Here is a 21,981-nt window from a genome sequence, read left to right as displayed (position 1 = left end):
TATAAGAGGAACTGCGACCACCTATATTTCATGACACCCAAAAGAAAATCAACTCAATCTACAGCAAAAAAACCCAGAGATTAAATATTCTCTGAACTTCTCAGTATAGCGAGTAATGTGAATAACCTATCTAGGAATATTGTAAATTCTTTCGGGGAATAGGTTTCAAATATTATCTGTGAATTATGGTTATCTTGATCTTTCCCATAAATTACTGACACTTTAATTCATAATAAAACTTGAACCTCAAGCTATGCAGAATTGATTTTTACAATCTGAGAACATTTATAACATTAATAACCTACTCCATATTTCAAGAAAGATAACAGATTTCCCTGATGTACGATTTCAAAAATATATCAGGATTAGCCAGAACACAGTCATTTTTCCACTCTGAACTAAATAGCTTTTTATTTAAAAGGAAGCAAGTGTCAGCTAAGTTTTTTCATCCCACTGCATGTTCAGAACAAATTTTGAACACAACATAAATAACCCTCAAGACCTTCATAAATATGCCTTTCACTTGAGACTAAAAACTAACAATACATTATATTGTTGTTTTTAAATATAGGCAATAATCCATTTCAGGGCAAGCTGAAATAAGGCATGCTTAAATAAGACACTATCATATTTTACAAAAAATCCTCAAGCTGAACAGTAGCACTGCCTAAAGAATTGATTTCTTCCCAATAATAAACTTGAATAGAACATACCTTATCATGTCCTGCATCTCCTCCTCTTACGATATCTGGAGCCATGTATTCTATCGTTCCACAGAAGGAATACGCTCTTTCATTCTAGCAAAAGAAGAGAAAATAACATTCACATCAAACAATTATATTATACAAATCATATGGGACAGATATGGCTAACAGTTCCAAGATGCTGGCAGCAATTCTTCTCCAAATAGCTCAGAACTGCTAGCTAAATCATAATGCATTGTATGCAGAGATGTATCACATAATGCTACAGAATATTTACAGTCTTCTACAAAAAAATAAAATGTCATAGGTTTGTGTGACAGTCTAAGATAAGCACACAAAAATTAATGTATTGATAGTTTTAAAACTTTCCCGTAAGTCTAAGTGAACTCTACATTTCAGAACTACACAAGATTCCCCAGGGTAATATAGACACACATTCTGAAGGCTGCAATATCAATACTCTAGACAAAAAATGAAACCTTTCCATTAAAAAGAGCATTTCATTGTAAGATGTACAATTTGACTAAATTGGATACAAGATCCTTTGGGTTCCCCATATATAGGAATTTATTATGACCTCTAGGAAAGTAATTTTCTTTTGCAACACACACATATATAAAAACCACAACATTCTCTCAAGAAGAGACTTGGAGAAAGACAAGAGAGAGAAAGAGAAAGGCAGACAGACAGAGTTGTAAATTTAATTTTATTCTACACACTGAAGTTATTGTCTTGATTATGCTCAAAACTAAGCTGCTTTCACAGGCATGTATCATTGTTCCCTGATAGCGATTTACCTTTGAGGTCAACATGAGGTCATGCTGTACCTTGCTAATGACGAAAGCACATGTGTTTGGGCCATGCAACACTGTTCCTCCCTTATCCTTCAAGCTTCTAGCATTTTGGGGAGAGATCCTGATAGGTCCTTTAAAGAAGAGTGTTCAAAAAAGCAAATATTTCAAAAGTCAGGTTTTACATTTGTAGATTCAGATTTGGAGTTTAAAACAGGTGCTATATAAGAGAATGTACTACGCTAACAAGAGGAAGCTTCTAAAAGTAGAAATAGTGCTCAGTGCTACCCTGAGGCATAAAAATTAATCAGTCCAACAGCATATTATTAAACTGTATTTATTAAAATACATATACTGTGACTGGTTTTTGGGGGTAAAATCCTCAGTTAAGAGGCCTCATTTTGTTCCAATATTAACTTGAAATATTAACTTCTGAGACAAAACCATAAAATAATAAACTTTTCATGATTCAACTTTCTTTTGACACATCTATTGTTTTGCTTTCATTATCTTTTCCAGTACCTGTTATTTGAAAGAAAAATAGTGTGGTAAGAAGCAAAAACAAGCAAAAAAAAAAGGAGAAATTCCTAGCCCTCCATCCTGGCATCAGGCAACCTAAAGCTCTTCATATATCCCTCTGTCCATTTTTCCTTCAGCTGGGAAAGAGGGAGGGAGGGGGGAAAAAGGGAAAGGAGGAAAAGGGAGTGAAAAATACAAAACAAGACCATTCTTCACTGGCTACCTCTCCAAAGAGTAAAGATAGTGCAGCCAAGCTGAGATTTACAGAAACAATTTATGATGCTACTCTATCAAAAGAAATGGATGAAAACTATTATCTAGTTAGCTGCCAATTCAGCAAATCATCCACAAAATTATGTCCTTTTTGTTTCCATGTTGTGTAATAAAGCCGGGCTACAAGATATGCCAGTGACAAGAAACAGCTTGGGGAGTTGTGTATGAATGTATAGAGGTACAGGAGAAACCTTTTGATCTCAGGTACCTTTTGCTGGTTAGAAGGCCCACTCAAAACATTTCAAAATATGCAGAATTATTAGTAGTAGCTGCTTTGGTGAACAATTACAATCCTTACTATACATAATTGGTGGGTTTCATTTTCAATTGTATTTACTTTTTTCCTTTTTTTACCATTTACAATCATTTTAGCTTTTAATATGAAAGATGGAATTTCTGAAATAATATTTGAAAATGAGTTTTACTTCTTTCTTAAATTCATGTATGCGGTATTTTTTCCCTTGTAAAATTTATTGTTTAAAACCCCCAAAACAATTTTGTAAGTTTAAAGAATTGGTATCGTATCATTTTAAAAAAAATTTACAATTAAATTTCAATTTGAAAAACTCATAGTGTAATTCAAGAACAGGCATTTACAAACAAAACACTCTGGGACATGTTTGTAATGAGATTTACAAAAACTCCAAATCCTAATTCACATAGGTAAATACTTCGGTGCTTGCCATCTTTTCAGTTTAGAAGTGGTCTGCTGCTGAAATCTGAGGCTGAACAGAGCCAAGAAGAAGCAAGCAGATGATTATCACAGAGTTCTTAGCAAGAAATTAAGTAGTAAATTGGAACTCAGCATCGGGAAGGAGAAAAAAATGGTCCCACTGAGCATTTTCTTCATAATCAAAACTGATTTGCCATTACATATACTAGCACCATATTGCAGAAGCCCAGCTCCTGGCTGTTGCAGGGTGAGCATTAAGAAAAAAACCTCTGACACCAACTATTAATAGTTTCTTATTTAACCACACAAAAAAGCTCAGAGGACCACAGCACTGCCCAGAACATTAATAAGGTCAACTATCTGAAAGCCAAGTGTTCTGACTCAACTACAAATTGACGCAGATTTGCCTTCATAAGATGCTGTAGGAAGTTCAGACAGTTGAAGTCACAAAATCTGGATACTTGTTACAGACCCCTCCATTTATGTTGTGTTTTATTAAATTGCAAGCCCCACCTACTGTATCTAGCAGTTTCTTACAGAACACAGTTTTTATAGTATTGTTTCACCAAGAGTATGTATGTAAATTTGTCATTGTTAAATATGCCTCTTGTAGGGAGTCACTAATAGTCTTTATTCTTATGTATTACATGTAGGTTTAAACCCATTTTCAAATAATCTTACTTCCAATGACAGTTTCCTTTTTCATCCTGTTCTGGGCTTCCCAGTACAAAAGAGACACGGATATACTGGAAAGAGTCCAGCAAAGGGCCGCTAAGATTAAGGTACTGAAGCACAAGAGGAAAGGCTGAGAGAGCTGGGACTGTTCCACCTGGAGAAGAGAAGGCTCAGGGGGATCTCATCAATGTGGACAAACACCTGAAGGGAGGGTACAGAGAAGCGGGAGCCAGGCTCCTTTCAGTGGTGCCCAGTGACAGACCAGAGGCGATGGGCACAGACTGAAACACAGGAGCTTCCTTCTGAACATCAGGAAACATTTTTACTGTGATGGTGACAGAGCACTGACATGGGTTGTCCAGGGAGGTGGTGGAGTGTCCCTCCTTGGAGGCATTCAAAAGGCTTCTGGACATGGTTGTGGCAGTTGGCTCTAGGTGACTATGTTTGAGCAGGGGAGTTGGACCAGGTGACCTCCAGTGGTCCCTTCCAACCTCAGCCATCCTCTGATTCTGTGACAAAAAGTCCCTGTATTTCACCATTCATTTGTGAAATCACATCTCACTCACAAATCAAGTACGCAGCCCCCCCAAAATTTCAAAAATCACAACCAAACCCTATTTTGTATTTTCCCTCTGCCTAATTTACATTTAATTCATTTTTATACCATGAATCCAAAGTCCAGAATCCACATTAATGCTTTTATTTTATGAGATGTAAGACAAGAAAGGAAATTATTAAACACCAACTGAATTTGGATTGCCTACAGATGAATTCTCACTGTACACGCACATCTTGCAAACACTCGACCTTAAGAATTTTCTGCATAATGCAGAATGCTCATTTTCTTCCCTCACTCAGCATGCATACCTTAAACATTGCGGGTCCCCGCTGCAGAACAGCAAGTAATCAGGCAATAACGGAAGGAAACAGAAGCGTGGCTGACCCATCTCTAATAACTTAATATGACAATATCGACTTTGTCTTTGAAAGAGTGCCATTATGTCCCAATCAGCAGTGCTTCCATGTTTACAGATAATCTGGAGACAGTGTTCAGTCCTCTAGCACATAGCAGCTGAGTTTGATTTGTTTTTTTCGTTACCAAGTTCAGCATCCTTACTGAACATTTATGCAATAGCAGTTTTTAGTATATGTATACAAAGTGGCTGCTTCAAACTGGTTAGCTGCTTAAGGGTGCAACATCTTTTCATGAAGCCACTGATACAAAGAGAATTTTGAGTTCTTGACCAGTGGACATAGATAGATTCACCTGGGCAGCCAAGCAGCTCGCTTTGTTAAACCATCCCTCTGTTAAATTAGAAAAACAAGTTATATTCTCTTAACACTTATTCTTCGTGATAAGCTACACACTGACACTGCTGATGTGCCAATGTGTACTACCAGAATGTTTCTAATAAATACTCTAGTACCACACATGGGGCAGACCTCTAACTTTTCCCACTCCACTTAGGGCAATACAAAAGACAGTTCCACCCTCTGAGTTCCTTGAAATCATTCTGACTGATGGGAGCATCCTAGTGAAACGTAACAGCTCTAGCTTACTAGGGCACTTTTAATACCATGTCTATGTGATCCCTGCAGCCTTTTCTCCAGGTTATCTATTTTAGCATCCCATTTTCCTTTTCCTTCATGAAAAAAAGAAAGGACATGATTTGTCTTCCAACCAGGGAATGCTGACAGCACCTAGTCACTGGGCAGCTTTAGGACAGAGAATGAGAATTCTGTGACTGTCCATGATGGAGAGGTGAAATGTGGATTAGCGTTTGTCCTGGAAGACAGTCACTTCACCAAAGGAAAAAAAAAAAAACCTCAGAGCAGTGTCTGCTTTGCGAAGACTATGTACACTGACCTTGGCAGGCTGACCACAATTACACTATTTCAAGAGATCAAAAAACCTAGCTCCAGAATTCAGTCAGCAGTGCTGACAAAAGGATGAAGGTCTTGTACTATCATGCTTTTGATGATCTTGTGGTATCATCATGTGCCCTGATTTATAACCAAGGAATGGCTATGCAGGCATTTGAAACTACCCAAGTTGCAGAAAGCACATGTGTAAACTTTCCTTCTCAAAGACAGAGAGGACTTACACCTTCAGAGTTATCTAACGAGTTCCCTCATCAAGTAAAAAAAGCATATTCATGGTGGCAAAAACAGCAAGAGGAAGAAACTCCATTTCTCTGCAGAGACTAATCAAACTCTCCACATCTACAGGAAAAGCTTGACAGAGAAATAGTCACTACTATAACATAAGGATGTGTCCTTGAGAGCACACATACTAGTATGCAGAAATGCAAACCCAGTTTAGTAATGTGTGCAGTGGCAGCTCAGACAGTTATTAAGTCTCATAACTGTTCAACAGGTTATAACAGGGTATTTGGGAGAAGAACAGTCATTCCAGAGCGAACCACAGGAATTAGATGAGACTTCAGGAGAGCCAAGGAATCGCACAGGCACAACATGCTCCTGAAAGGCTTATCTATCTCTGCCAGGCCAAACTGCCTTTTGGCAGCCAGCTATCTGGGCAAAGGGCTACTCCATTATGTCTGATTTAAGAAGTTACTGTGCTGGAAGGACCGTGTTAGTTTCCAGTGCCACAAAAACTCACATAGCCCAGATGCACTGAAAATGTTTCATTCAAAGTCCTAACACATCCAAAAGGGCATAGGAACACGGCAAAGAAATCACAGAATCACAGAATCGACTGGGTTGGAAAAGACCTCAGAGATCATCGAGTCCAACCAAATATAGACAACAGACTCAGGGCAGGTGTTTCCCAATACCTAGGGGCTGAAGCCCTGCATTACTGTAGCACATGCACCTAAAGATCTGCATCTGTAAAACAAACTGTGTTTTAATATTTGGCTGAAGACATCTTCAGCTAGAAGGACACAGGGAGACATCTGTCTGAATGTCAGGGCCAAACTAGTATTTGTAAAGTAAAAAAAGATTTCTTAGAGCAGAGGACAAGATCCCATGGGACTGCTACATGGTATTAGAACTCCTTCAATAAGCAGAGAACATCATTAGTTCAGGGACTCAAAAAAACCCAAGTCAACCACATCTCTGGAAACTGACATCTGCATAACTGGAAAGTGAATCTTGTGATTGCCATGTTTACTCATAGCATGGCAGGCACGGCATCCAAGACAGCTTGAAGGAAAGTATAGAGAATAGCTTTTGGAGCTCTGAAGCAGCCCCAGAGCAAAAGAAGATAACCTTCATCTCGAGTTCAAGACTTGAGCAGGCAAGGACTAATGTGTTGGGTATGTCCTGAGTCAATGACATCTTCACTGTGTGGCTGCTGAGTACCAAAGAAAATAAGATTTCTGTTTAGAGTTCTACAGGTAACCAGAAGTTACATCAAGAGAAACATACAACGTATACAAACATTAAGCACAAAAGGCACCTATTTGCTGCCAAATTGTCTGTGGAAGAGACAGACTGAGCAAATTAGAGCATGCCATTTGACCATTGGAAAAATGAGAGCATAAACAAAGTAAAGATCAAACAAAGTCTTAAGAATCCAAAAGATCTTGTTTCAGAGGCCTCATGAACAAAACAAACACACACATCAAAGCAAAGCACCCAAACAAAACTATGAAAGAAGACTACAGAGGTGCGAATGCTGGAAAGCCTGAGCTAAAGCTAGCCAACAGAATGCTAACAAAAACATTAAAAAAATAAAATCAACACACCTGCGAAGAACAACCAGATGCTCTACCTAGAGTATCTGCCTCAGAATACTGAGGCATATTCCAAGTTTTGTTCTACACATGTCCACCAAGCCTAAGAACAGCATCTATTTGCCACACAAATACTGCTTTGGGGAAATGCTTCAGAGCTTGAGTATCTGTGTAACGCAGATATGGAAAGCACTCAAGTGTCTTAAGACAATCATTCTGCCAATCGAAGACATATTATTTAATCTTTAAATATACGGCCTTTGAAGTACTTCTTCACATGCTACTGCTCCAACAGACACTTGGGTCCTATAATCCTATGTCTTATTTTATTCACAATAGTCTTTGTGCAAACATATTTTAGGCAGAGTATTAGCCAAGTATTCACTGACGCCATTCTTTTCAGCATTCACAATTAGGACCCACTTCTCCAACTACATGAAAGGTCACCTTTGAAACAGAACAGATCGCTTCTGTTCTCCAGCTACTTAATGCACAAATACTTTGTTCTTAACTGAGCTAGACTACTATGCTGAGCATTAGATATGAAACATTCTGAAACCACGCTACTATCATATTCCTTCAAATGATGAAACTTGAGTCCTTAAATTAATTTCACAACTAAATAAAATAAAATAAAATCCAAGCTACTCTTACCTAAATGTTCTTTTATAGTGTATGTGTTTGCTAATAGTAATTCCTTGCTAATAGAAGCAATAGTAGGGCATGGTTAAAAAGTTTGGTTAAACCCTGCTGTACCTTGCACATTGTACAGTGTAAGAACTACAAGAAATGGAAACTACACAATATTAGGGAAAGGGCACATCTCAGCTACTAAATTGTCTTGGACTTCAATTTCCTTGCATTCTGTACTCTCATATAATATTCTAGGAACATAAAGAGTTTAAGAATTACTCCTTTAGCGTATTCAATATTAAAAACCGACAACAAAACCAAAACTTAGACACAATAAGTGCTGTTGGGCCAAAGAACACTAAGACATCCTCTACAGCTGAAGTCAGAGTTGCAGCCTCGACTGACATGTATTTCATCTGTCAGCAACAATGACTGAGTAGCACTTGGTAACACAGGGCAAGAAGGTGCAGAGGAGCAGAAGGGAACCAGCCAGCCTGAGAGAAGCTCACCTGAGTGCCTTCAGGGCTGCTTTCGGGACTGACTTTCCACAAGGGCACTGAAAAATTCTCCAGTCCAGACAAGAATTACTTACTAGTTCTTGTCACGTTTGTTTGGTTGGGTTTTTTTTAATGGAGAAATAATTGAATAATTATGTATGTTTTGGCTGGGTTCTTCCACAGATTTCAGCAACATTCTTATGAGACTCTTATGCTTGTCCATACTTGTTAGCTAGCAAATTAAATTGCTTAATCTGATCTCATCATTATGAAGGTTTCAAAATATTACGACCTAGCAAGACACGAGGAATGCTTAGCTGTTGTTAGAGGTACTCTGAAATCACAGAGCAAGTTCAAACAAGGTTTTTAATCTAATGCAGACATGGTCTTTCTACTTAAAAGTCAAGGAAAATTCCTCCTTATTGCATGGGTAATAAAATGCTCCATACAAACTTTCAGATCAGGTATATAGGCAAAAAACCAAACTGATGAAAAATCACAGTTTAGCTAAAACTCTGCATATCTTGGGTTTCCTCTTTAAGTAATGACCTAAAAGGCTATACCTCACATGACTGTGTACACCAGGTAATTCATGTGAGCTACTGCTGTGTTTCCAGCTTCTATGAAATACTCATGGCTGCAAGTGAAATCCACCACTCTTCCATGAAAATGCCTCTCACCTATAATAAACTGGAAGCAGTCTGCATGTAATATATATGACAAAAAGAAAAACAGTCTCTAGGAGATTTAAATTTTCAAATCAACCTTTTGGAACTGGCAATGTTACAGTTAATATAAAGACCTTGCTGCAAATTCTATTTAGTGAATAAACATTCTGGCACATGAAAACCTATTATCTTGACTGTTATTGGTAAGCATTCACAACCCATGTTTTCTTCTCTGATGGAGGGCAAGTCTTATATTACCAGGTGCAGGGCATGTGGCAATTTCCTGGGAGATGAAGATGCCAAAAAAGATCTCTTTGCCTAGAGATAAGATGGACAACTGGGGAAGGGGTCACATGGAACAGAAACTAATGTCAGATGGTAACATTTCTTTGACACCACAGTATTGTAATTCTTGCACAAGATGGGGCATTTCCAGCTTATGTTCTAGACTAAATAAGATCTGCAGGGCTGCTGCCTGCTCTCAAGGAGGTCAGCCCAGATGATTGCTTGCTGGATACCGTAACCTATAGGGAGGAGAAATACAAAGAGAGAACCTTCGTCCTTGAAGTCATTAGGGTTTCCTAGGTACATCAACCAATCTCTAATGAAAGAAACCAGAGGCAGCTATCTCTTTTGCAATTAAAGACCAATGAAAAGACTGGGGAACAATAGGCTGGAGTACAGCCCTACAGAAAGGGATCTGGTTGATGGTAAGCTCGGTATGAACCATCAGTGTGCCAAGTGGAAAAAAGGGACCAGCAATATCCTGGGTGCATTAAGCACATTATAGCTAACAAGTCAAAAAAAAAAAAAAAGGGGGCCCCACTATACACCCACCTTGAGTACTGTGTGCAGTTTTTTAATGTGTCCAAAGGAGGACAACAAAGATGGTGAAAGGACTAGAGGATGTGACTTTTGAGGAGCAGATGAGGATACTAGGTTTGTTCAGCTAGCAGCAGAGGAGATGGAGGGGTAATCTTATTGCTGCCTATGATATTCTCATGATGGGGAGCAGAGAGAGGGTGGTTAAGAACTGGAGCAAGCTCCTCAGGGAAGCGGTCATGGCCCCAAGCCTGTCAGTGTTAAAGAAAGCATGTGGAAAACAGAGACATGGTTTCACTTTTAGGTGGCCCGTGTGGAGTCAGCAGTTGGACTCTATGATCCTTGCGACACCCTTCCAACTCAGGATATTCTACAACTCTATGATTCAATGAGACTGAAGCATAGCATGTTTCAACTGCGCCAGGAAACATTTCCCTGATGTACAAAAATATTCAGGTATATAGAATGCTTCATAAGTCTTTATAAAACCAAGAAAGGGGACTTGATGCAGCAGAATCTTCAAGAAGGTTTGGCTTTGCCAGGCGTTTCTCATATCTGCAGAAACACTGGTGCAAATTGTGCTGGATAGCGTTACAGCCTACAAGGATTGTGAATTGATTATTGAGGTGGCAAATTACTGAAACTGATTATTCAAGACACACTTATTGAGAACAAAGTTACATCCTCATCTTCAGCACATAGGACAGCTGCTCAGCAGGTAAGGAATCTGCTCTGCATGGTTCCCCCTGCCCAAATCTGGCCTGCAGTCTTGGATGTTAGTCCATGGGGGAGCCCAGTGTGCTGGCACTAAGGAGCACAGGGGAGTGCAGCAATGTGGGGATACCACAGCCAGAACAAGATGATACCATGCACATAGCTGCTGTAAATTAAGAGATAAATGTTCCATTCCATCTGAAATTCTAGTTGCTGAGCTAGCAGATGTGTTGACATTTGTCTCGTGGATCGACTTTGCTCATTAGAACACCAAAACACAAAAGATACCCATTTCCATCATGCCCCTATTCCCTCTCGACCATGTGTCCTGAATTCTTTCAAATTTATACCTTTAAAATGGAAGCAAGATGACTTTATACCAATCAATAACAAAGGTGTGTATGACCAGAGTCACTAAAACTCCACCTAAACATAGAAAATCGTATAAAATACCCTAACAATAGCAGAAAGTTAGGAAACACACCATCACTGAGAAGTTGAAGAGACAGCATTGTAGACTTCTAGAATGAGTCGATGGGCCGATCCTATCTCCTCGCAGAAGGAGGGTAAGATTTTGGGTAATATTTGCACACTTGGTTACACTTTGTGTTTCCCCAGGACATTTAAGACTTCAAACTTGTATTTCTAATCACAGTAGTAGCACTACATAGTCATCTTAGAATTTGTATATATATTTGGTACCAATGCATATTTCTTGCAACTAAAATGTATTTTTGCAACTAAAGTGTGTTTTTGCAGACTGTATTTTATCAACAGCAATCTAAAAGAACTTGTACATGTTGCTTTAATAAACCTCATTATTTGTGAATTTAGTAATGAGAACATCTCAATGGATGCGCTCAGACTTACAGTTTATATTATACTACTCGTGAATCTGTGCAAGTGCATAAAATGAACGACCACAAGGCGACCCTGCAGCATTAGTGAATCTGTAATCGTGTGAATTCAACATAACACTGGACCAGTTGTTGAGCACAATTGGACTTGCAGTGCTGACCTGAGGTCATTTGATGTAATTGGGCATCACTCCGGAGTTAAGCTCCGCTGCACCCAGCCACACAGTGAAATACTGAGGACAAGCTGGAATGTAAGAGAGTTTAATTTCTGCTAAATTAACTCTCTTAACACAACAAGGATATATCGGATGAATCCAGAACTGCTTGTAAAGTTTCTCAAATGCCCGTTTCCTTTTGTGGTATGATCACCGATATACCAACAGTACCTAAGAAAAATTCTATTTCTTAAGTAGTGCTTCATATAAATTCTGAACAGGAAACCCACAGAACAATTTCTGTGACTTCTCATATGCTTCTTCTCCTATGGTCTTTGTGTGGTGAAGTCTGCTTGCTCTTTTCCATTAGCTGCAAGTCTCTAGTGTAAAAGTCAGTCTGCTCAAACAAAAGACACAACAAATGGTATAATTGTTTTGAAGGTCCATTGATGCCAACTAACATCCCTAATACGCTCTCATTAAAGCTTTAGTAAAAAAAGTGCTTGGGAGAGCAATGGTGTCACAAAAGATAGAGTATCTAACTTTGTCTTAGAGCTCCTGGCACTAATTTAAATTGAAGGTGCAGAAGTCCTAACACTCTTGGCATAAATACTTGTAACAGATATCTGGCCAGGATTGTGACACTTCACCTGGTAATTAACAAGTCATCCCAAATGAAACCTGCACTTTACACTTCACAGGTCTAACTCAAAAGTACCCTTTTGAGGCAGAAAAGCAGACTGAAATTCAGAACTAGTGTCCTGGTTTTGGCTGGGACAGAGTTAATTTTCTTCCTAGTAGCAGGTATAGTTCTGTGTTTTGGATTTAGTGTGAGAAGAATATTGATAATCCACTGATGTTTTGGTTGTTGCCAAACAATGTTTACACCTTCAGCAAGAACGCTGGAGATGCACAAGAAGCTGGGAGGGGGCACAGCCAGGACAGCTGAGCCAGACTGGTCAAAGGGATATTCCAGACTGTATGATGTCATGCTCAATACATAAACTAGGGAAAAATTAGCCAGGGGATCGCTGCTTGGGAACTGGCTGGGTGGCGAGCAATTGCATTGTCCATAATTTGTTTTATATTTTATTATTATTATTATTATTACAATTGTTGTTATTATTTTCCCTTTCTATCCTATTGAACTGTCCTTAATGCACGAAGTTTACCCTTCCCCCCACCCCCTCCCGGTTCTCTCACCCATCCCACTGGAAAGGGGGAGCAAGCGAACAGCTGTGTGCAGTGTTTAACTGCCTGCTCGGTTAAACCACAACGACTAGAAATGGCAGCAAGAGGTAACAGTACTGGAAACAAACTGAACAGGTACTGAACCCTCTTGAAGAATAAGCTAATGTGTTTTTGTGAGATTCCTACAGTCTCTCAGTGTGCATCTTTATCAGTATCAATATCATAGGAATCACTTCAGCCACAATAGTATGGCAAATGACCCTTCTATTTTAGAGTTTTACTAATTTCTTAGTTAACGAGGAACAACATTTTAAACAATCCATGCTAAACCATCCTTTCTAATAATTTTAATTAATTCAATGTGTATTTGGAAATTGACCAAACCATCATTCATTCTACTATTCTTGAGGTCATTGAAGAAAAAGTTAACTAGTTGAGAAATAAGCAAATTCATACAATAAAGGCTAGAAAGGATATATTATGTTACTGCACTGAAGAGTAATACTCAGCCTTAACTAGGGATTATGGGCCCATCTAAAGACTTTCACAGATTACTAAATGAAATCATTTTCTTGTCCTTTCAACAAGATATAATCAATTTCTTAACCTCCTCAAATGCTCAAGTGATAGATCATTTCAAGCTATTAGCAGATGCCAGTATTTGTACTGTGCTAGAGGCGTCTCACTGTTCATTTGACTAACCCAGGGAAATATGCTGTAGTGAAACCACCTTCTCTAGCTGCTTATACCTCTAAACAAATGTTTCCTATCCAAAACTGTCTTTCTTCCTGTATTAACAGAATATCAAAGCTAACTTGAGGTTGCATTAATTAGATCATCTCCAAGCTCTATCAGTAGTGTAGCAAATAACACCAAATGGGCACCAAAAAGAAAAAACAGCAGAATTTCTGGAACACAAAGGACAATATCATTATTGTTACTATTTTGTACAGCTGTAAGAGTATGTCACGTTCTGAAAGCCATAACTTAGGTTTTGGCTAAAAGCACAAATAGTAAAAACTTTTCTAGGATAACCACATCAGGGCCCTGAGTTTATCAACAGGCTCTGCAACATCTTCCCCCAATCCAAGGGGTTAAGGAATCTGTGCTCAAGACCATCACTAAAACTATGCAGCTGAGTAACCTGTGTGGAGCCTTGTCAGGGGCCTCCTTCACTTTCAGCTGGGTGCTGAAGGTGCTCCCATTTTTGATCCTTGTGCCAGCTGTGCTGCAGGTATGCCTGTACTTGGCTGCGTACTCACTGATCCTGATCCACCAACTCCACTAAATCCTGATTTGACCTCAAGCAACCCTCTTCACGGCGGCAAGCTTGTCTGATAAGCACTGGCCTGTGGTCCGAGCCTGTCTTACCGCTCCTGGACTTGCTCCAATCTTGTTTGGCAGCTGTGGGACTGCACCGCTGGTCAGTGAGCGTTACTGATCCACGCCTGCCTCGCTGTCAGCCTTAGCTCCCAGCCCACTCTAACACGGTCTCCCCATCTTGCTGCTCCCTGACTAACTAGTCCAGAACCACACTTGCTCTAGAAACAGCCTGCAAGGCTGAGGAACTTGAGCAGCCAAAGAGTTCAGCAGTATCACACAGAGTATCTCTTACATGAGCTATGAGCATACGCTTCTGGTTAAGAGAGTGATTAGAGTTCCTTTGAGAAGTTTAATGAGAAAACTGGGGCCATATGATAAATGAAAAGAATACTCATATACAGAAATTTACTCGCAGTGCTGTAGGTCACACAGCAGGGCTGCTACTAACAAGCTGACCTGCTGAATGGAATTTGCATTTCAGGAAAATCACGAGTAAAGAATGAAAAGCCTAAATTCCATGCAGAACCAGGCCTCATACCTCCAGTGAACCTTAAAAGTCATACTATCTGGAAGTTATTTTATTGATATTTACCTCAAAAATAAAAATTCACCAAGAAAAAAAAACACACCTGTTTCATAGAAATCAGATCTGTAACATTCTTCACCATCATCTTAATTGTCCAGAATAACAATAATTACAGTCTCAATTTAGGAAGGCATGTGAAAATTGACAGAAAAACCCTCTCATGGTTCAAAGATACAATGTAAATTTAAAATGAAAAACAAAAATCCTGTTCCAACAAAGTACATGCTAAACTGAGTGGATTTTTGTTTGGTCTGGGTTTGGGTTTTGTTTGTTGGGTTTTTTGTTTGTTTTATTGTGGGTTTTTTGTTTGTTTTTGTTGTTGTTGTTGTTGTTGTTTGTTTGGGTTTTTTAAATTATTTTGGGAGCTTTTTAGGTTATAATACCCAGACATAACAGTGGATAATTAAGCTGTCCATACCAAAAAGAGTACAGCTTCACTCAAGAGATCTCTCAGCTGTAGATTCTTGATTCTGTAGCTGTAACTTCAATCAGAACGAAAACTATGATCTTTGTAGGAGTCAGAGGAGAAAGAACAAAGACAGGAAAAATGTTTACTGGCACACTAGTTATACCACTCTGCTGCATTCAACAAAATCATAATGAAGACTGTAGTACAAAAGTAAAGGTTTAGGCTAGACCAGAAAGGTTGCAATCTGGCAGATCAAAGGTCTACTAGTTTGAAATGTTACCCCAAGAAGAATTAATTAAAAAAAACTAAATGTATAAGGTGATCTGAAGTTAATTAAAAATCCCATCCTGGTGACTGCTCCTACTTGAAGCCAGGTAAGTCAAAATACTGCGTGGGTTACTGTACCACATGCCAGAGCTAGACACGCTCATAATGACTTCTGATTCCCCAACAGACATGGAATTGGGCTACTGAATTTTTCAAGAATGAGATTTGCCGGCCAGCAGCTGCCAGCAGAACAGGCACTTAAAAGGAGAAATAAGAACAGCTAAACCTGGTACTGCCAGCCAAGAGACATGCGACCTCTACAGCTGTGGCCCCAAAACATAACTCAATGCAAGGCTAAGCCCTCAACTAATCTTGAATACAGGTTCAAGAAACCCTTTCCACAGATTATACAATGGCTATGTTTGTTTTCGCAGTGCAATGCAATTGTAGTTCTGCAAGGAATTCTTTAAACCAGCTCTGATAATGGATTTGTAAAGCAAATAACTAAGAGAAAACAAGTGTCTCAGTTTTCCAAGCAAAAAAAAAAAAAAAAATATCAGAAACAGCACATTATTGCGTGGGAGAAACTCAAGCATGTACCACTGGCAGCCCAGATGAACATTTTGTACTGGGTTCTTCTGAAAATTCCAATTTTTGGAAGACTTCTTCCCTAATCCATAGATGTTGAGAAGAGAGAGGTATCATTAGCAAAAGATAGAAGAACAGTATACAAAGTGAAACCTGAAAAAAATCCGCTTTCTTCAGATAGAGACAAAATTGTAAGGTATAAAAGAGTACTGATTCAGGGAAGAATTCTACAAGCTGCCACCACAAACCTTCAAAAATTTATTTTCAAAAAAGAAAATATAAGGGAAAAAAATGTGCAGGAGATGCCAAATAAACATTTATATTATCAGAGAGCACCAGATGTAAAAGGTAGAGTAGGATTGAACAATTTTGCTCAAATACAGTCCATATGGTTCCAAATTAATTTTCGTAGGGCTATGAATCTCTGATCATGTAAGTTTTTTACACCTGGTTGCCCAAGTTTCATTGAAGTTGGGTATTCATAGTAATTCAAGAGGTTAAAAAAAAAATCCATGAGAAAAAGAGGTTAATGAGGGTGGTATTTGCCCTCAAGAAGTTACTTTTTTTCCCTTTGGAAAACAGAAACAGAATTTTCTTAAGTTAACCAGCAACATATTACTTTAAGATCTGTTAGAAGATACCTGGTTACTGAACACACAGATCACTATTTCTCCCCAAAATGTGATTTTTAAGTGGTGTATTATTGTATAATAAGAAAACAGAATTCTCAGGGCAGTCACTGTAAGACTTCATAAACTCTCTTGCAAAAATTCTTAATGCCACTTTAAGATTTTTGGCATCAAAATCTCACAGCATATTTTGTGTCCCAGTCTTCTGCATCACTGCTCCGTGCTGGGAAAGCAGAATCACCTTTGTGACAAGCCCTGTAAAAAGGATACCTCTCGGCGTAAGGCACAAACAGTCATCTGATCATTATTGACCTAGCTTTGCAATTAAATGAGTCCAGTTCAGTTAAGTGTCTTTGGAGTGTTTGGTATGTTCTCAACATTAAATTTCAGGACACCTGAAACACCAACAGAAGTACACCAAATAAAGTTTCATTTCCTTTTCCAAAATATGGGAAATACTGTCTAATTGTCCAGACAGATCTATAACTAGTGTTAACTTCTGTGGACTAACCCCATCACTCAGTTTACTCTTACATTTTCCTCTACAGAAATGTAAATCTACTCCTTATAACTGTGCTATGTCTACACTACTGAACAACTGTTTAACTAAAATGCAAGCAGATATAGTAATGGTCATCTGCAGTACGGATTATTTTAACTCAACTTTGCAAGAGAATGCTCAGTGTTCACGGGATCCCTTATCAATTTTCAATGATCAGACTTTATCACTTTAAATTGGACAATTATAAAGGGCCTTCTAAAGGTAAATACCAGGTCCCTCAAGTGAGATGACAGTTCATACAGCACTAAACAAGAGTCGAGTTGTAGTCACTTCCCTCTGTTGTGAACTTTGTTTGGTGAAAAAGTAATTGCGGTTTTTGCACTGTTGAAATTTTCCATTTGATGTTGGAATACATTCTTAAATACAGGTGGTTATGTTATACATCATTTTAATGTGTTTTTCTTGCTTTTTTTTGTGACTAATTACTTGCTGTTTATTTTATATTTAGACTATAGAAATGATGTTAGACAAAAAGCAAATTCGAGTGATTTTCTTATTCCAGTTCAGCATGGGTTGTAAAGCAGTGGAGACAAATCACAATGTCAACAACCCATTTGGCCCAGGAACTGCTAATGAATGCACAGTGCTGGTTCAAGAAGTTTCACAAAGGAGACCTGAGCCTTGAAGATAAGGAGTGTAGCGGCCGGCCAGCAGAATTTGACAACGACCAATGGAGAGCAATCATCAAAGCTGATCTTACGACTACACGAGGAATTGCCAAAGAACTCAATGTCAACCATTCTATGGTCATTTGACACTGGAAGCAAATTGGAAAGGTGAAAAATCTCACTAAGCTGGTGCCTCCTGGGCTGACCAAAAACTTAAAAAAAAAAAATAAAAAATAAAAATAAAAATAAAAAATCATTGTTTTTAAGTGTCATCTTATTCTAAACAGTAACAATGAACATTTTCTCAATTGGATTGTGACATGCGATGAAAACTGTATTTTAAACAACTGGCAATGACCAGCCAAGTGGTTGGACAGAGAAGAACCTCCAAAGCACCTCCCAAAGCCAAATTTGCACCAAAAATAACTGTCACGGTCACTGTCTGCTGCCAGTCTGATCCACTACAGCTTTCTGAATCCCAGCGAAACCAATCCACCTGACAAGTCTGCTCAGCAAATCGATGAGATGCAACAGAAACTGCAACACCTGCAGCGGGCACCGGTCAATAGAAAGGGCCCAACTCTTCTCCACAACAACGCCAGACTGCACAACACACAACCAACACTTCAGAAGTTGAACAAATCAGGATATGAAGTTTTGCCTAATTCACCATATTCACCTGACCTCTTGCCAACCAACTACCTCTTCTTCAAGCATCTTGACAACTTTTTGCATAGAAAACACTTCCACAACCAGCAGGATGCAGAAAACGCTTTCCAAGTTTTTGTCTAAACCCAAAGCACAGATTTTCATGCTACAGGAATCAACCAACTTCTTTTTCTTTGGCAAAAACGTGTTGATTGTAACTGTTCCTATTTTGATTAATAAAGATGTGTTTGAGCCTAGTTACAATGATTTAAAATTTGTGGTCCAAAACTGCAATTAATTTTACACCAACCTAATACCTTTAAACTGCTCTAAGAAAGTGTACAAAACATTTCCTACCTCACCTACCAAAATTCACAGTGGACTAACCACCTTTTAACCATTTTTCCTTTCATGAAATTTCCTTTGAAATGTAAAATTTTCTTCCCAGAACAAAATGTTCACTCAACCAGCTAACAAACGAAAGCAAACAACAACTGAACAGCGTAAAGCATCTGACAGTTATAACTGAATTTGCAACTCTGATCAAGAGATTTTCAGATGGGAAAACAATCATGTAGCTGAACTACTCATTCTACACATCAGACAGAAGTAAACAGATATCTATCCAACTGACTTGGATTACAATTCAATCATCCCTCATACAGAGTATCAACTCCTATATGATTCACTACTAAGGCATTTGCATGCTCTCAGATATATCATATCAGTTTGAAGACTGACAGTGTTCAGTACTTACATTTTTTTTTTTTTTAAACTTCATTAAGCAAACAGAAAAACTTCAAAACAAACTTAAGCTAATGCAGAAGACATGTACCAATACAGAAGAATTCAGTATTTCATTATACTCGGGTACAAAGTGTACTTTGTGGGATTTAATTAAAAAGAAAAATGTTAATTGTCATGCATGGTCCAATAGAATAGATTACTGCTATAATAATTCAATTAATGCGTTTACATTATTTTTTCTAGGACGCATAGAACTCCATATACACTAAAGTATGATATTTAACAGTTACAGAACTAAGAGAAATGTGAGAAGAAAAAATATTTTAAAAAATTAAGTCACATTTTAAAAACAGACATTAAAATGAAGACCAGGTGTGATGAGTACATTAAACTGATATTAACCAAATTAAAACAATTTCAGCATACAAGTAGAGCCATTAATGAGATTAAAAGATGCCTAAGCCAGAAATCCAGAAGACACTATACAAGAAAAAAGATGGCAAAAAAAATACCAAGTTATGGGGTTTGTTTTTTTTAAATGTAAATGAAATGCAGTGAACAAAAACGTTGCAGAAAGTTCAATACAACATCTGTCCGTCCGATCAATTCCCCACACCCCTGCTAATAATTTTTATTAATGTCATGTGCAAATATATTCTGCATCCCAGTTAGACAGGAAATCAACTGAGATGCATGAAAGCAGAAGCCTACAATGTTTATTCTTTTACTCTGATTTTCTTTACAATTCAGTTTAGAGTTAAAAATTGGAAAGACAAGTCTTATATTCATCATGTGGCTAAGAATGCATGTGCCATAAAACTTAATACTAAAAAGGTACTATTCTTTTCAATCTCTTAATCTCTTACCTAATTCCATTCTATAGTTAGACTAGCCAAACTGTAGGTCTTCATAAGATATTAAATAAAATTTGAATATCAGAAGTCATTTCATACTAATCTACTTTTTATTCAACTACTTTATTCCAGTCAGATATTTCTTCTTTTTGTATGCAAGTACAAGCACATAGACTCATTTTATAGATAAAACAAGGGCAATACCAGAGTGCCATTTCACTTGTACAAAACAAATATCAGTTTTGAGTGAAACAGTAGTATAAAACACTTTAGAGCTCTTAAAAGCACACTGCTTTCAGCTTGGATTTGTAATTCTTGCATGTTACAAGCACTTTCACACAATAAGTGTAAAACAAAGGGATACTTGACAATGCTCTCTTCACACTCGTGCTTCTGTAGCTGCATGGCAGAAATCAATAGGTTTCTGTTTTCCTAGAAGTCACATGCATTTGCTTCCTTTCACTCACAGTACTCAGGAAAAACAGCTTCCTAGCTCTTTGGTGTTGAATAGTCAATGAATCCGCTATTGTTATTATAGTCAAGAAATATTACACTTTTTATTCTAAAACAGCTTCCAATAGATTCTGTACTTGGTCAGGTACCTGGAAATATTTAATGACCACCAGATAAAAGCAGTGATATTGAAAACATTGAACTATGATATTTCCTTAGCAAGTATCCCTAACTACCATACCATCTGAAATTCATAAATACATAGGAAAGTATGCTCTCTGATAAGAATTCTAAACATAGTTCATGCTTCTTATTGCTGATAATTTTTTAACTTTCTTAATAACCTAAATATATCTTGTTTCACCAAATACAATCCAAAGAGGGGGCACTACTAGAATAAATTCCACTTGCACAAGTATACTTTCTCAGTGGCAAAGTTCTTGCAAGAAGCAGGGTAGACCAGGGAAGAAGTGTGAAGAAAGGGGAAGAAAGGAAACTATACTGCTCTGATTGAATTGCCAACACTACACTTTTATCTGACTTACATGGTTTTGTAATTTTATTTAAAAGTGCTACGCAATGAGCATGAAGACAGATACAAAGCTATGCAGTTATACAGGCAAATTTTACCTCTTGTAAGTACATTGCTTCAGAAGCGTAAGTTAAGTATCTTTTGTAACGTGAATTAGAAGTGTTCTAGTAGTACCTGAATTGTCTACAGAAGACAATACAATTTCTAGATGTAAATGGGTCATTCTAATCATGTTTAGGTTCAGTCATCAAATTACAATAGCACACATGAAAACAGTAGTCAAGTGCAGATGATTTCTTAGATTTTGAAAGCAAACGATGCAATTGCAATTACTTTTTTCCTTAAAAGAAACACTAGAAATGTCGAGTTTTTTGACAGGGAAGACAAATATAAAATATGAAGGTGAATAAAAAAAGTATGGTTAAATGAAGAGGTTTGTGAGGTACATACTGAAAACAGAATGGAATAGAGTCAGAGGAACCAACATTAAATGACAAAGCAACAAGACTGCTTTATTTAATGACTAGAGAAAGAGGAATCCAACTCAGTGTGGGAAAAGCAGACAGGTGTCTCTTGATGCTCATCCAAGTCCTCCCCTTTCCTTGCACTGCTTGTAAATGACATCCCAAAGGTGAGCACAGGCGAGAAATAAGTATATTTCCTAAAACCATCTATTTTGAGACTTAGAGAAGGTCCTGATTCATTAAGACATTGTTATTACAGGGAAGATCTTGGCTTCCTTCAACTTTGGCTCGAAGGCTGGAGGACTGTTCCTGTTCCCTCCCATGGGTGCAGTAACACCATTCCCTTTACTGCGCTTTGCCTTGTGTGCCCAGCACAGCTTCTCTCACAACTCTGAGCATATTCTGCTCTCCCTACCCACACCTTCTACTATCATTCTT

General features: G+C 38.1%; 1 protein-coding gene across 5 annotated transcripts in view; it reads right to left on the bottom strand.

Annotated features, from left to right (window-relative positions):
* Window positions 1–21,981, bottom strand: part of RPS6KA5 (ribosomal protein S6 kinase A5) — an 84,092-nt gene that overhangs the window by 32,824 nt on the left and 29,287 nt on the right. For 3 of the 5 annotated variants that reach the window (XM_065063662.1, XM_021292409.2, XM_021292410.2), the window contains one exon: window positions 714–797. In XM_065063662.1, the coding sequence (XP_064919734.1) occupies window positions 714–797 (84 nt within the window). Of the gene's footprint in view, window positions 1–713; window positions 798–1,501; window positions 1,630–21,981 lie in introns of those variants that run through there. The other 2 variants (XM_021292411.2, XM_021292412.2) reach the window with 2 other exon arrangements.

This window comes from Columba livia, chromosome 5, assembly GCF_036013475.1.
Source record: "Columba livia isolate bColLiv1 breed racing homer chromosome 5, bColLiv1.pat.W.v2, whole genome shotgun sequence".
In the NCBI taxonomy this organism is placed as follows: domain Eukaryota; kingdom Metazoa; phylum Chordata; class Aves; order Columbiformes; family Columbidae; genus Columba; species Columba livia.
The sequence above is the reverse complement of the archived record's forward strand: the minus strand, read 5'-3'. Positions and strand labels throughout refer to the sequence as shown.